Source organism: Lepidochelys olivacea (assembly GCF_965140295.1).
Source record: "Lepidochelys olivacea isolate rLepOli2 genome assembly, chromosome: 7".
Lineage (NCBI taxonomy): Eukaryota > Metazoa > Chordata > Testudines > Cheloniidae > Lepidochelys > Lepidochelys olivacea.
This window is the reverse complement of record NC_140417.1, coordinates 34,681,443-34,695,848: the sequence shown is the minus strand read 5'-3', so window position 1 is coordinate 34,695,848 and position 14,406 is coordinate 34,681,443. Positions and strand designations below refer to the sequence as shown.

Below are 14,406 nucleotides of genomic sequence, written 5' to 3'. Positions count from 1 at the left end.
TGCTTTCAGCCTTGCCTCATCCTCCATGGAGTTATTTCTCTGCTGGAAGCAAATCTCGTGTATTTTGTGCGGGAGGTTAGAGCACCCAAGCTGTCCTCTTTTTAATGTTTCTATTTATTATTTTTTAACCTCGGCCTCTGGTTGTTTATACCAGTGTTGAACTAAAAATACCAAATGTATTTTCAGTTCAGGATTCAAGCACGGATGGGTAAACTGGTTCAGGAAAAATAACAGCCCCTGATTTCCAAACTGTCAGCACTTCCTAGACTTGGCTGGGTACGGCGAGAGCCTAGTCCAAGGAGATTTTTCAACCCAATTTTGCAGATGTAGATCCCAATCCTGCAATAAGAACTTGCCAGTGAGTCTCCGTGTCAGCATGTAACCCCACTGACTTCAATATAGCTCCAGCTAGACATGGGGGAGGAGGGGTAGCCATGTGGCGCAGTCTGCATGATAGCAGAATTCCCAACCTTATGAAATTCTTCATCACTACAGTAGTCTGAACCTTCCTCAGACTATCTCCACCCCAGTCATGGCTGCCTTCTCTAACCCATGAGGAGCCACCATAGCTTAACAGAATGAAACAAAGAACCATATTCTGCTCTGTAGTATCTGTCCCATCCTATCTTATTGATTTCAGTAAGATGGCATGTGTATAACATCGCATCATTGGGCCCCTAACAATTAATACGTAATAAATTAACCAAACACGATTCTGTACAAAACCTGAAATATTTTACTTTTTTTTAAACTTTGATCTAAGTTTACTCAGATTTCATGGACTTAATACAAGAGCATTTGATATGAATCAGTAAATAAAACACTGTAATAGATAGCCACAATAAACTTTGTTAGAAATGTACATGTTGCGAAAATAATAATAAAAAAACAGCATGATGTCTGGGTTATATTCTATAAATGCTCAACAAGAACAGTATACTAAGGAAGCTTAAAAACCCTGCTCTGCATAAATCTGGGGCCCTATTCAACTAACTTTCTCAGACTCCTAGCATTCAGAATCTATGTCCCACTGTAATAGTATAAAGGTTAGTTAATAAGGCCTCAGTTGTTTCCTGTAGCTGCTTTTTTTTTTTTTCCCCTCCCGTGGACATCACATCCAGGTAATGTGTGTATATAAACAAAGCTCATAAGAAATGTACAAATATAAAAAGCTACAAACATTAATAAATTACATCATCACAAAACACAAACACTTCACAAGGTGCTAGTAAAATAACTGTATCCCCTCATAATACAAGAATTAAAACAAACAGCTGGTATTAAAGTTGAAGATTATTCTTCAAAATGTGTCTTAAATAGATTATTTTGTACTATTTGATTCTGTATAAGACATTTTATAAGGCTGCACAAAGTTTTACTTGTTTTCCAGGCAACGCCCAAATCCCAGCCCCTCCCCCCCGAAAGTGAAACAAACAAAAAACCCCACCCAACCCTTTTAAAACCAAACTAAAATACAACTGATAATACTCAGCAATGACTTGTATAAATGTTAATGAAGTAGTCTATAGAAAGAAATGTCTAAAGATACTTTACTTTTATAAAAAAAGTTATTTAAAAAGCTATGTACAAGCTACATTCTATGAAAAATATGCCTTAGTAAACACATCTAAAAATTAAAATACGGGATTGCCTGAGAAACAAATTTAACCCCTCAAGTGTTTATATGCAGACAAGCAGTTTAATGTAAAATAATGCACTCTACACCAAACACTAAAAGAGTTAAAAGACAAAAAAGTATCCAGTCAAATTGTCAATAAGCTAAACTTTCCCACTTTCTGACACCTGGATGCATGCAGCCCTCCTTCCCAAAGTAAGTGTATCTGATAAGAAGTGCTTTGATATAAACGTCAAAAACTGCATGTGAAGAAGCAGAGCTTGACCTCATGTACTGCAGTTAGTGACTGCAAGGTCTGCAACACATCTTTGTGTGCTTTGATTTCTACACTGACACAAGCTATTGTACCATCATGTGTGTCAGTTAGCTACAAAAACTGGCCCTCGGGCATAGAGCTAAAATTTCCAGCCAGTTATGAACCAAGCAGTAAACCAGCTCCCACTGTGCATAACAAATGCTGCCTCGTGCACCCAGTGTTGTCCAACCAGCAGCTATCTGAGAGGCATGGAGTAGTGCTCAAGTGCAATAATGGCTCCTCCAACACATCTAGATCAGGATCAGGGTGAGATAATGAAGTTTCACATTATGCAGACTACCTTCTGCATTCGCTATAGCATGGGGAAATGTCTCCAGCAATCAAATTTAAGGTCCCCCACCTTTTAATATTGTTTGTTAGACAAATGCAGAATTTTTAAATTTAATCTCCTGCTCTTTGACCAGATACCTCTTTAAAGATAGTACTCTTTTTTTCTGAAGTGAAATGTAACTGAAATGGATGTTCATTCTGTTAAAACAACTGGTTTCCACTTATGAACAAGTTAAAGGGATACTTTCCTAAAATTGGAATGATCCTCAATTTCTTGGATTATCATTAACTTTTTGCGAACTAGTCACTCTCAGCAATTTGAGAAAGGACATCTATATTAAAAAATATTTATAGCAGTATTCTGTACACTTTAACTGCTGAAAGTTAAAAACAATTATTAAAGTGGTGGCAAAAAGTTAACTGGTATTGTCCCTAAGATGATGCACAATACTACTGAAGTCCTTCAAGAGCTGAAGAGTTAGTGTTGGCTCAGGAATTACTGAGCTTTGATCAAGTCCCAGTTTTCAAAATATTAAAGGAGAAGTTTCCCATTCCGATGGATTTTCAAAATCTTCCCAAGCCTCTGTTTTGCGGTAGCCATGCCCTTTTTTGTACGTTTTCCTGAAAATTGAAAAAAAAAAAATGAACATGTTAAGTAACAGCAGCCACAGCTGTGTAGAAACAGCAAAGCAGGCTCACTGGGTACAAAAACAGAAGCACTAACTTCAGAGGTGGTGCAATCACACTGATGTCTGATTTCCACCTGAAGTCACTACATTTTGGATATGTATACTACAAATTCTCAAGTTAACATGGGGTGTGTGTGTGTGAGACCCATCCCTCAGAATGCTCGGAAGAAAACCAAGCATTGCCATACATAGCAATCTGTGCTGCGTATCCCAACCTACACTATATTGTCTTACTATGGATTTTAACCAAGTTTCATTAAGAATGAAACCGAGATAGCACAAAAATCCTGAAAGTACCATTCCCTGTTTAACTGTGTTCGTGAACCAAAGTACCCAAGAGATGCATTTGAAAGCATGCATGTATTTATTCTATAGGGGGCTCTCTTCAAGTGTCTAAAACTCAGTGCCAGATTGCACTAATCTTACTAACTCACTCGCCAGGCTTAAATGAATTTAAGATGGTTCCTAAGCACTGTGTTCAACCCTTGTGTGGTGGAATGGAGGCATTCACACGAAAGAAGCTTTTAAAAAAATCAATCATCTAGATTAGACAGTTTAACTGTTCAAAAGCTGCAAAGGTTGTAATTGTATCTCTTGCTGCATTAGTTTAAAGAAAAAAAACTGTGCAGTTTCAAAGACTGAGGTTCATTTTAATTGTATTTATTCTTTAAAAATATATTCTGTTTTACAAGGCTTTGATTAAATTCTATAATAGCTAGCAGCATTGGTATAACTTGTTCCCTTTTCATCTGTGACCATATTGTGACATTCACCATCTTCACTCTGACACATCTAGGAAATATAGCAACTTCATCCATGATTTTATACAGGGCCCACCACACTGTCATGTACTTGTATTTTGCTTGCACTTCTGTGTAACCTACTTCCCTATGGGCTGTCATATAAGTGACACAAAAATGGATTTTTTAATCCATGTACAATCAGACAAGAATGCACTAATGCAGGTACTATGTCCAGGTCATCCACTCTTGCCTTGGTAGTGTGATTCTGAACGAGCAAAATGGCAGGCAGGCTTATGCTGAGCCTAGCTTCTGATCTTACTCTTACTCAAGTGAATGAGATTCAGCTGTGCAAAGACTGCAGTATCAGGCTCAACCATCTCCATGTATTTCCACACTTTAATAATATGGATATAGTTGTGCCTTTCTTCTGGGCAGTTTTGGAACCAGAAATATATCATTTTCCACGTTGACAAATGGGGAAAGTGAGGAACAAATAAATTATGACTTGCTCAAATCCACAATGAGCCAGAAGTAGAGTTGAAGACAGATCAAGTCACGTCCCCTGACTCCCAGTCCAGCACGTGATCCACCAGAACATACTGCTACCTTTCATAAATGTACATAAGCATAATATTAGCTCACCCCGTTGTTCTATTTCAGCAGTGAAACTACTGCAACTTGGTCACCTTTGTGTTCACCCAGCTGGGAGAGAAAGCAGTTGGTGGGTACAAATGTATCCTTGACACAGTGCTCTCCTACATAATCATCCTATACTGTTTCACAATAGCTCTGACAGAGTGTGAACAAATCTGCATTCTGAACACTTAAAATGCTATCGAAGTAAACAACACCGAGAAGTCAGGTTATGGAAATCATGTGTTAGAAGTTACAGTTAAAAACTATTCATGTATAAAGTTGCAGGTGCTGTTTTTATGCCCCCAGTATTTTTTTCTCTAGACACGTCTTCTGCTGCCTCAAGAAACCACAGTAAAAATGTAACCAAGATCTTAGTTGCATGTCTAGCCAAGAACTGTATACTTTCTGGTCAGAAAAGTACATTAGTAAATGCATTTACCTTTACTTTTCATAATGTGTGTGTCATATGGATCAGGCCCTTGATGCGCGTGCGCACACACACAGATATATGCAAACTATGCTCTCTTATTTTTGTGTATATAACATACATACACGCTCAAATAAGGGAGCATAGCTGTGTCTGTTTGCACAAAGTTATACACATTTCTCCATGAAGGGCCTGACCCAAGCCCATTAAAATAAATGGGGGTCTTTCCATTGATTTCAGTGGCTTTGGATAAGGCCTCAAAGTAGGCAGTGACCCCGAGTGTACTGTTTTTACTGAGTTTAACTGAAGGTGAAAAGCTTCTTTGTGGTTTAAAAGAAAGGGGGAGGGGAAATCATGCTGCTGTTTTAAAAATATTTTCTCTCTCCAGCACTGGACTGGATTGAGCTCTCTCTGACATCTCCAGCAAGCAGTGATGGCCCAACACTGCTGCCTCCTTTGGACTGCCCTTAAATCCCCATTAAATTCAGCCTTCTAGGCCCTGTTTTACCAACCACCACGTGGCTATCTTACAAAGGCATCCTAAAGCCTCCTTCTATTAAACAGGCACCCAGGGATGTCAGAAAGAGCCGTTCATTCACTTTCCTTCAGCAGAGAGGTAAAGAATTTGCTTATTTGGCAGACTGATCGATCACTCAGTCAGGGAGTAACAGTCACGAGTCCTTGTCTGAACCCCGGGCTCTGCATCCGAGCACAAAGCTTGAACAGGCTTGGACACCTTGACTGCTGTATTTTGCATTATTTCTGATTTCACCTTATAACCCGGTTCATTTCAACAGATTAACATATGGCAGAATGTGAACACGTTAAGAGGTAAATTGAATGAAACGTTTCATTTTGCTGCTGTTTGTGCCAACGGCCACAAGCATTAAAAAAATTCCTGTGTCTTTTTCTAACTTTTAGTTGGCTTTGTTTTCTGGATCCAGAGTTTGCAATAAATAACATCTTGTTAAGAAAATGTTACTGACAGCACATTTAGTGATACAGATGTTTTCAAGTTAAGCCCATAGTATACAGGACTATGTGAAATCTCATGCTATCTCCACTGTATTCATACAGTTATAAAACCATGGGAAATATAGTCACTTAACTTATCATAAATTGCATCATTGCTCAACTTTGACCGATCTCTCTCTCACACACACACTCCCCTCCACCTTTTTCTTGACTTATGACTTTCATGTGGGCTCAGAGAGGGATAGCGGAAGACAGGAGGGGAAACATTTGACTCAAACAAGATTCTAGCTATTCCTCAGTGTAAAAATAAAATTCCAATTACAGAGAGTAAACAAAAATATTGAAAAACAAGTTGATATGCGTGAGGTTTTTAATGGTTTTGTTTCCTTAAGCACAATAATTCCTAAAAGTAGCTTAAATATTTGCACTGTTGAAATTCAAGAAGCATTCCAATGTAAGAAAGGTGACTTAAAATATTCTGTGCATGCACACACACAGAATAGGTGCATTGGGATTTTATCTGTACTAAGATTTACAGTTGAAATCCTGACCCCACTGAGTCAATGGCAGAAGAAATATATAGAAGAAAGTGGAAAACCACGGAGTTTCTGAACAAGCAAAGGGGAAAAGGTGACAGGCTCTGTTGTGAATAGTTTTTTAGATACTGGAGGAGCTGGACGAGATGAATTGCTTTAAAACAAGGAAGATGACCTATTGAGTTCGCTTTGGCAAGTATTAGGGATTGTTTCCTCCATAAGACACCCACACGCAGTGGAACACGTAGGCCAACAATGCTAACCCAACTCAGTGCTCATAGCCAGATCCCCAACTGGTGTAAATAAGCCTAGCTCCACTGAAAGAGTACAAGGACATAATGGAGAAGGGATGCAGGACTACACTGTAGGGAACAAGCTTGCCCTGTCATGGAGATGGACATTTCCTCTGTGAATATTTACAGTACCTTTGGCAGCTGCATTATTCTGTGATGATGATGAGGGTCTCCTCTGGGTGAGGAAAACTCCAGGTGCCATAGGTTGAGAGCCTCTGTTTACTTGGGCGACCCCAAACGTGCTTGCCCCGGCAGTGTATTCATGATCTGCTAGGCTGCTGGCATGGGACTCCAATTTGGGTTCAGGAGAGCTGCCTTCCTGAGAGAGTTTATTTGTGTTGTTGGGGGACAACTTCTTTTTGGTATTCTTCTTCTTCTTGCCTTTTTGTTCCTCCTTTCAATAAAGCATAGAATCCCCATTCAGCTACTGTGACAACCAGTGGCATTTGTTAACATTGTTACACTGCGTATCACGTCAAGAATGGGAATATTGTCAGAACTGGATAAAGACACAGAGCGAACAGGGTTGCTAGAAACTCAAAGTGAGAACTGATCACAGCAGCATTGTTTCCTTGTCTGTTAGTTGCATCCACCTGCTGTATCTTGTCGTAAACTGTGAGCTCTTAGGGCAGGGACTGTCATTGCATTGTGTTTGTACAGCACCTAGCACAATGGGACCTTGATACATGTCTCAGGCCCCTAGGTGCTTTAGTAATACAAATAATAATGATACAAGATAAATATAATAGGCCTGATTTTCAATTACACTAAGGCCCCTTTATGTCACTCTGGTAGTATAACAAGGCATTAGAGTGGGCAAAATTGGCCCCCTGAGGACTCTCCTAGTGTAGGTGGTCTGGTACCCAGCCAGTAGAGAGCTGGTGTAAAGATATAAACTGGCTCTTCCTCAGCTCTCTCTGTGTGGGCTGCCTGTTAGGGTAGTGGTCTGGGTGCACTGCTCTATGGCTATTCTGTTTCCCAAGGTACACAGAGGCCTGGTCTACACTAGGGGGAGACTGATCTAAGTTACGAAACTTCAGCTACATGAATAACATAGCTGAAGTCGACGTACTTAGATCTACTTACTGTGGTAAGTCGACGGCTGACGCTCCCCCGTCGACTCCGCCTACGCTTCTCACTCCGGTGGAGTACCGGAGTCGACGGGAGAGCGCTCGGCGGTCGATTTATCACATCTAGACAAGATGCGATAAATTGACCCCCGCTGGATCGATCGCTGCCCGTCGATCTAGTGCGTAATGTAGACATGCCCAATGGGCTTTGGAAGACAGAAGATAAATTGGAGTAGACCTGTGGTTGCTCTAACATACACTGAGGACTGGGTAGGTCCCTGTGCAGCCCCAGTATATGGGAGCACAAAGATGGCTTAAAGCCACCTTTCCCTCGTCCATTCCTGATCCAAGTATAGGAACAGAGTAATTGAGAATCAGATTCAATATTTTTCATCTCATGGGGAAAAATTAACATCTGTGCAGAAGTTAGCTGGGAGTAATGTCAATGTAGAGCGCAACCCTATGTACATAGGCCTGTAATGGCTCTCTGTATCGTTGTGAATTTCACTCACAATGAAGGAACAATTTAAACTCCATAAGGACGATAGGCTGATATTGGAAAAAGCTTTAGTAAACTGTTAAAAATGGGATTACTAAACTGAAAAAAGTAGCTGAGTTCTAGGCTGTGTGTTGACACAGCTGTCTAGTGTCTTTTGGTACTTTAAAAAGGATTTAAAGATTATCGTGTTGAGGCAATGTAGTTTTGAACATGGGGTACTGCATTTGGCCCTACTTCCTATGAGGATTTTTCGTAAGCATCCTTAAGTTCAGCATGTTTGTATACAAACATCCATTTTCATAACTGAATGTAAGTTTACAGGATAAGAAAAAGCTTTATCGCAACTTTCAGAATTTAACATAAAAAAGAAATTAAGTTAAAAAAGATGATGAAAATCTGGCATAATTCTCAATTTTGAATTACTTAGATAACATTTTCAAAAACACTTACAAGACCTAGGTGTCAGAGTCCCATTTTTGAAAGGGACTTAGGTGCCTAACCTGCTCAGGAACTTTTGAAAATCCCACTAGGTGCCTATGAGCATCTTTAAGGGCCTAAATACCTTTGAAAATCTGGCACCAAATACCTAAGGTAATTTTGAAAATAAGACTTAGATTCCTAAATCACATAAGCACACTTGTAAATTTACTCTAATCTTATTAAAGTAAAAGGTGCTTACACTGAAGCTTTCCCCAAATACTTCTTTGTTTACCTGATCTGCCCAACTGATGATTTTTTCAGTGTGCTTAAAGCACCTAATTGAACTACAAACCTCTAATCTGCAGTGTCGTTGGAAATCTGAACGTGTAATTTAGGACCTGATCCTGTTTCTATTGAGGCCACTGGGATTTTTGTCACTGAGTACAGAATTGGACGTGTACAGTAATTAAACATGAGCTGTTACAACAACATAGTTAATATTCAACAAGCAACAGGAGAAGATGGGGAAGTGCTATGGCTCCATTTGAAAATAAACGTATTTTCTAAGGAAAAGCTACCTAGTATGCAAACTCACCTGCTGGGATAATTTGGCCGCTGCTGCTGCCAGTCCAGTTTCAATGGAGGCAACTCTTGTACCCTCTCGGACAGGTCTGTTTTGTCGAGGTACTGAGGGGCCAACTCTTGCTAAATGTAAGAACAAAATGAAAATACCGTATAACAGCTACTCTGTGTAGGGGGAGCACTGCATTCCTACAGAATGAAGGGCAAGGGGGGTGACAAGGGCAAGACAAAGCTTATTTTTAAATGGACATTCTACTTCAATGGGGCGAACGTCTAAGTGCCAAGCGTTAGTAAGGCTGTTGAGTGGCAGATGTGGAAACAGAGCTCAAGACTCCACTTAAACTATGTAGCTTTTGGAAGGAAACCCATATTCTCCTCCAGATTTTCCAAAACTGACCACATTTAATGAAAAATCAAACATTCATGGAATGTGAATTTATCCCAAATGAACAGGCAAAATGCTTCACAGGGATTTTCACAATCTCTTCCCACCCCACTTGGCCAAGGGAGAATTCTTCCAGGGCAGGTGCTATACAAGGCTCCCATAAGCAACCCTAACCCTGTCCTTCCTAGCCCCACTAGTGCAGCAGGTAGCACTGAACACTATAGATATTCTGGGCTGCTCAACAGACAGCCCGGGTCAGGCTGCTGGAAATTAGAACATTAGAAATTAGAGCTCTCGAATATACACCAGGAGCTGCATTGGCCCCCAGCTGGCCCACAATCTGGGCACTGTAAAAGGTGGCACTTCCTGTAAGGCACAGCACAGAAACTGTCCCTGGCAATTATTCAGTTTTACTGAGCTTTTGATGAAAACAGTGGGAATAGTTTATATTCTCTATTTTCTTTTTTAATGCTTTTTATATATAAGGTGTGGGCTGCCTCGGAACTGCTAGATTTCTCCACTACATCATCATAATACTAGCAATACATCATCACCTTCACTGGCAGGATGTGAAAGATACCTACAACCTACAGGAGATTACTTTTTATTTTTAAAAGGTAGCTGAAGAGAAACGTTGTCCAGAATGTGTTAGATTCAATTTTGCGTTCACTACAGTGGAACTATTTAAAAAAAAAATAGCCTCTCAACTGAGAGATCTAGACGAGCACAATATTTATGATAAAAATAATAAATCCCATTGTTCTTTTCTAGGTTTTCAATTTGAAATATCCTCCCTGAGTCTGAACATCCAAGACATCATGGACTTACCTGTCGGGCTGTAGGGAGCATCATCAGAACTTTTTCTTTTCTTTGATCGTGATTTGAATACTGGATTATCTTCATCGGATTCCAAAGATGGGTAAACTAAACCAGGAACAAAAAATAGCTTTTATTGCAGCAGTATTAAACAGGAGTTTGAGGTAAGTATGAATCACCCATCAGTGTAGAACTGGACTAGCACAGTGGTGAATCAAGCCTAGAGTATCTATGTAATACACTGCGGCCAAGGGTAGCACGCAGAGTGAAATGCCCGAAAGGCACTGGTGCCCTGGGGATAGGGCATTAGACTAGGAATCAGGGGAGATGGGCTCTGTTCCCAGCAATGCCACTGACTTGCTGTGTGACCATGGGCAAGTCACTTCACCTCACTGTGCCTCTGTTTTCTCCTCCCCCCCCCTTGCCTGTCTTGTCTGTTTAGATTGCAATCTCTTAGGGACAAAGACTGGCTCTTACTCTGCGTTTATACACTACCTATCACCATGGAGTCCCTAATCTCGGTTGGAGGCCTCTAGGTGCTATTGTAATGAAAATAATACAGTTTTTTGTTCACAGCGCATGATGTTATTCTTGGCTTGGAAAAGCCAGTCCTCCCCTCACATACAGCTGGGCCTATTTGGAATACCTGTCACTATCAGGTGCATGGGGGGGATGTTACTGCCTGATCAGATAGGTCAGCACATAGGTTATCTCCATGGACATTTGGTGACCCTCACATGGTGTGAAACAAAATTTCCTACACGTCTAAAACACAGGCAGAGTGTGGTACCCTTAGGAGAAGAAGGTGTTTAACAAGCTAAATATGAGTAATGCTGTTGCAAAAAAAGCAAACATATTCTAGGATGTATTAGCAGGAGTACTGTAAGCAAGACATGAGAAATAATTCTTCCGCTCTACTCTGCGCTGATTAGGCTTCAACTGGAGTACTGTATCCAGTTCTGGGCGTCACATTTCAGGAAAGATGTGGACAAATTGGAGAAAGTCCAGAGAAGAGCAACAAAAAGATTAAAGGCCAAGAAAATATGACCTATGAGGGAAGATTGAAAAAAACTGGATTTGTTTAGTCTGAAGAAGAGAAGACTGAGAGGGGACATAACAGTTTTCAAATACATAAAAGGTTGTTACAAGGAAGAGGGAGAAAAATTTTTCTTCTGTACCTGTGAGGATAGGACAAGAAGCAATGGGTTTAAACTGCAGCAAGGGCGGTTTAGGTTGGATATTAGGAAAAACTTCCTAACTGTCAGAGTGGTTAAGCACTGGAATCTCCATCATTGGGGATTTTTAAGAGCAGGTTGGACAAACACTTGTCAGGGATGGTCTAGATAATACTTAAAAAGGAGTACTTGTGGCACCTTAGAGACTAACCAATTTATTTGAGCATAAGCTTTCGTGAGCTACAGCTACAGTATGCATCCGATGAAGTGAGCTGTAGCTCACGAAAGCTTATGCTCAAATAAATTGGTTAGTCTCTAAGGTGCCACAAGTCCTCCTTTTCTTTTTGCGAATACAGACTAACACAGCTGTTACTCTGAAACCTAGATAATACTTAGTCCTGCCTTGAGTGCAGGGGACTGGACTAGATGACCTCTTGAGGTCCCTTCCAGTTCTATGATTCTAATATCAGGATAAAAGTGAGGCCATTGGATACCCCCACAAGAGGCGGCTGTTTGCCAGTTTGCTGAATAGCACTATTTTGACTACACTGGTTGGGTGAGAGGTATGTGATTAATGCCACTTCTTAGACCTTTCTCGGAGTAAACAGAGTGCTGGACTCTGCCTTACATGGGCTCAGTGCTAATGTTAGTCTGCAGGAAAAACTCCTTCTGATTTTAATGGGCCTTGTGTGGTGCATGTGGAATTTGGTCCAGTTAAGACACAGACAGAGGCTCTTGGCCAAAACACAAAGCTATTCTCAGATTATTAGTCATTAAAATTATTACTCCATAAAACCCACACGGTACTCAATGAAATGTCGCTCTGTCAAACAACACTGAGATGACACTGACACAGCTCGCTCCCTCAAGACCTCTTTCCCTCTCTCTGCTCATTGTAAACCACACGTCTTACTGAGTGACTCAAAATAAAGGGTCAAATTGTCCCCACTTGTGGAAAAACAAATTTAGGAAACAGAAGACACAGTGAGTTTTCACTCACGAGGCTCCTGTCAGAGGGAAGAGGGTTGTCCATCCATTAATGAGAAGGGAGTTCATCACCCCTGTGCTCATTAGTGTCCCAGGTTCAGGGTAGATCTCAGGACCCTGGCTATCAGTACTGGTTCTCATTGGTTCCTGCTCCCATCCAGTCCCAAGGCACACAGATCTATTCCCAGCTCCTTCCACCTTCTGGATCCATAGCTCCCCAACCTGGGAGCCCTAGCATGGAAAGTCTTGGGAGTCAGGGGAGGGAATGCTGTACGAGAACTTTTGCCTTCTTCTTTATGTTTGGGGGCTTTTCCTCCCCATTTGGGATTTGTTTGTTTTCAAAAGATTAAATCTGACTGATTCTTTGGCAGGGAGGGGAAAAAACAGGGCTGGATTAAAGCACAGCCTCACTGCAGGCCAATGCCGAGGACCCCTGCTCCTGGACTGATGTGATCACATCAGAATCTCAACTTCCATTTTAAAAAAGGTAAGTTCTAAGCCCCCATAATTGTGAAAACAGTTTGAAAATATGACCCACATGTAACCGATGCAGTGATGCTTGCCTGAGCCTGCAGGCAGCCTGAAACAATAGCTCTGAGAGGGGTGAACAGGTTATTAACTCTTACGAGCCATTCTGGAGAGTCCCAGCAACACAATGCGGCAAACAACTGCATATACTGGAGGGGAGGAGTGCAGCAGGCCTGGCCAACCTACCCATCCAAGCAGCTCCTGGGGTAAGTCCTGAGGTGCCCCTCTCTGTCAACTCTGCCTTTCTAAGGGAGAGCGCAAAGCCCTGCTGCTCCCAAGAAGGGGGAATTGCCATTCCTAAGGTACAGAAAGTGATCCCATGCTACCGCCCTTGTCGGTCTGAGCGGGGACAGGGAACCTCTGCCACTCTGTGCGTGTGTGGAGATGGGGGCGGAGGTCAGACAGGGCCACAGGAGTTGGGGGCATGGTGACATGTGTTGTGGTATGCCTAAAGTCCCAGATTGTCTTCATTCCCCTCCCCGCCCCCCACAAAAAAATACTTCAGATTTGTTTTGGTTTGGTTCTTTTCCCCAGTCATTCATTAAATCATGCTTGAAGAGTCAGATATATTGTTAAATATATGAAGAAAATCCTGGCTCACGTTTGCCTGAACCAGCAGTGTCAGCAAATATTAGGGTTCTGTGAGACATTCAGAAACACTCAACATCTCTGCCTTTCACTTTCACTAAATTTCATTGGGTTTTGCTCACAAATATATGCAGTTGTAGAGCCTTCAGAGGCAGCGGGATCTAGTGGGCAGAGAATGGGACCGGGAACCTGGGACTGCTGGCTTGCTTTGCCACTCATTCAGGGTGTGGCCTGGAGCAAGTTACTTCACCCTTCTGTGTTTCCATTTCCCCTTCAGTAAAAGGTGGATAATTATTGACCAACCCACATGAGGGGAAGGGCAAGAGAACTTATTAGGTGCTATCAACATGCTAAATGTCATCAGCGTTACCTTGTATAACATCAAACCCTTCAATTCCCTCTACAAATAGCTCAGTGGCAGTGAGATAAATGGACTGAGGGAGAGAGGGCAGGTGGTTTTATAAAAACCTTGAAAATGGTTTTCTCTACAGCCACGTGCCTCCTGAACTGTTCTCTCCATGAACAGTTACAGTTCCTTTGGGTGAATGGTAACAATATCATTTGAGTTTTATTCAATCCTCTCTCTATATATATATACACACTCAGACTCCTTGATAGAGGTTTTTTTTAAATGTGCATTTAATTTTGATTTCAGTGTTTGTCTGTTAAAGCAATGTATGGTTATAATGTTACTGCTTAATTTAGCCCCTGAACTGAAAATCTGCTGACCAGATGCAGTACAAATGGAGTCTTTATAAACTCAGGCTGCTTACAACAAAGAAAACGCATTAAATAGTAGCAAATATATAATTAGCAAGAAAATTGGGGTTTAAAA

General features: G+C 41.2%; 1 protein-coding gene across 1 annotated transcript in view; it reads right to left on the bottom strand.

The window, feature by feature from the left end:
* Positions 1-773: 773 nt before the first annotated feature.
* The window catches only part of PHF2 (PHD finger protein 2), a 142,851-nt gene continuing 129,218 nt past the window's right edge, over positions 774-14,406 (bottom strand). Inside the window, exons 19-22 of the mRNA XM_084634049.1 lie at positions 10,306-10,401; positions 9,106-9,215; positions 6,654-6,915; positions 774-2,843 (exon numbers count right to left, since the gene is read on the bottom strand). Of these exons, the coding sequence (XP_084490175.1) occupies positions 2,755-2,843; positions 6,654-6,915; positions 9,106-9,215; positions 10,306-10,401 (557 nt within the window). The 3' untranslated portion in view covers positions 774-2,754. The remainder of the gene's footprint in view (positions 2,844-6,653; positions 6,916-9,105; positions 9,216-10,305; positions 10,402-14,406) is intronic.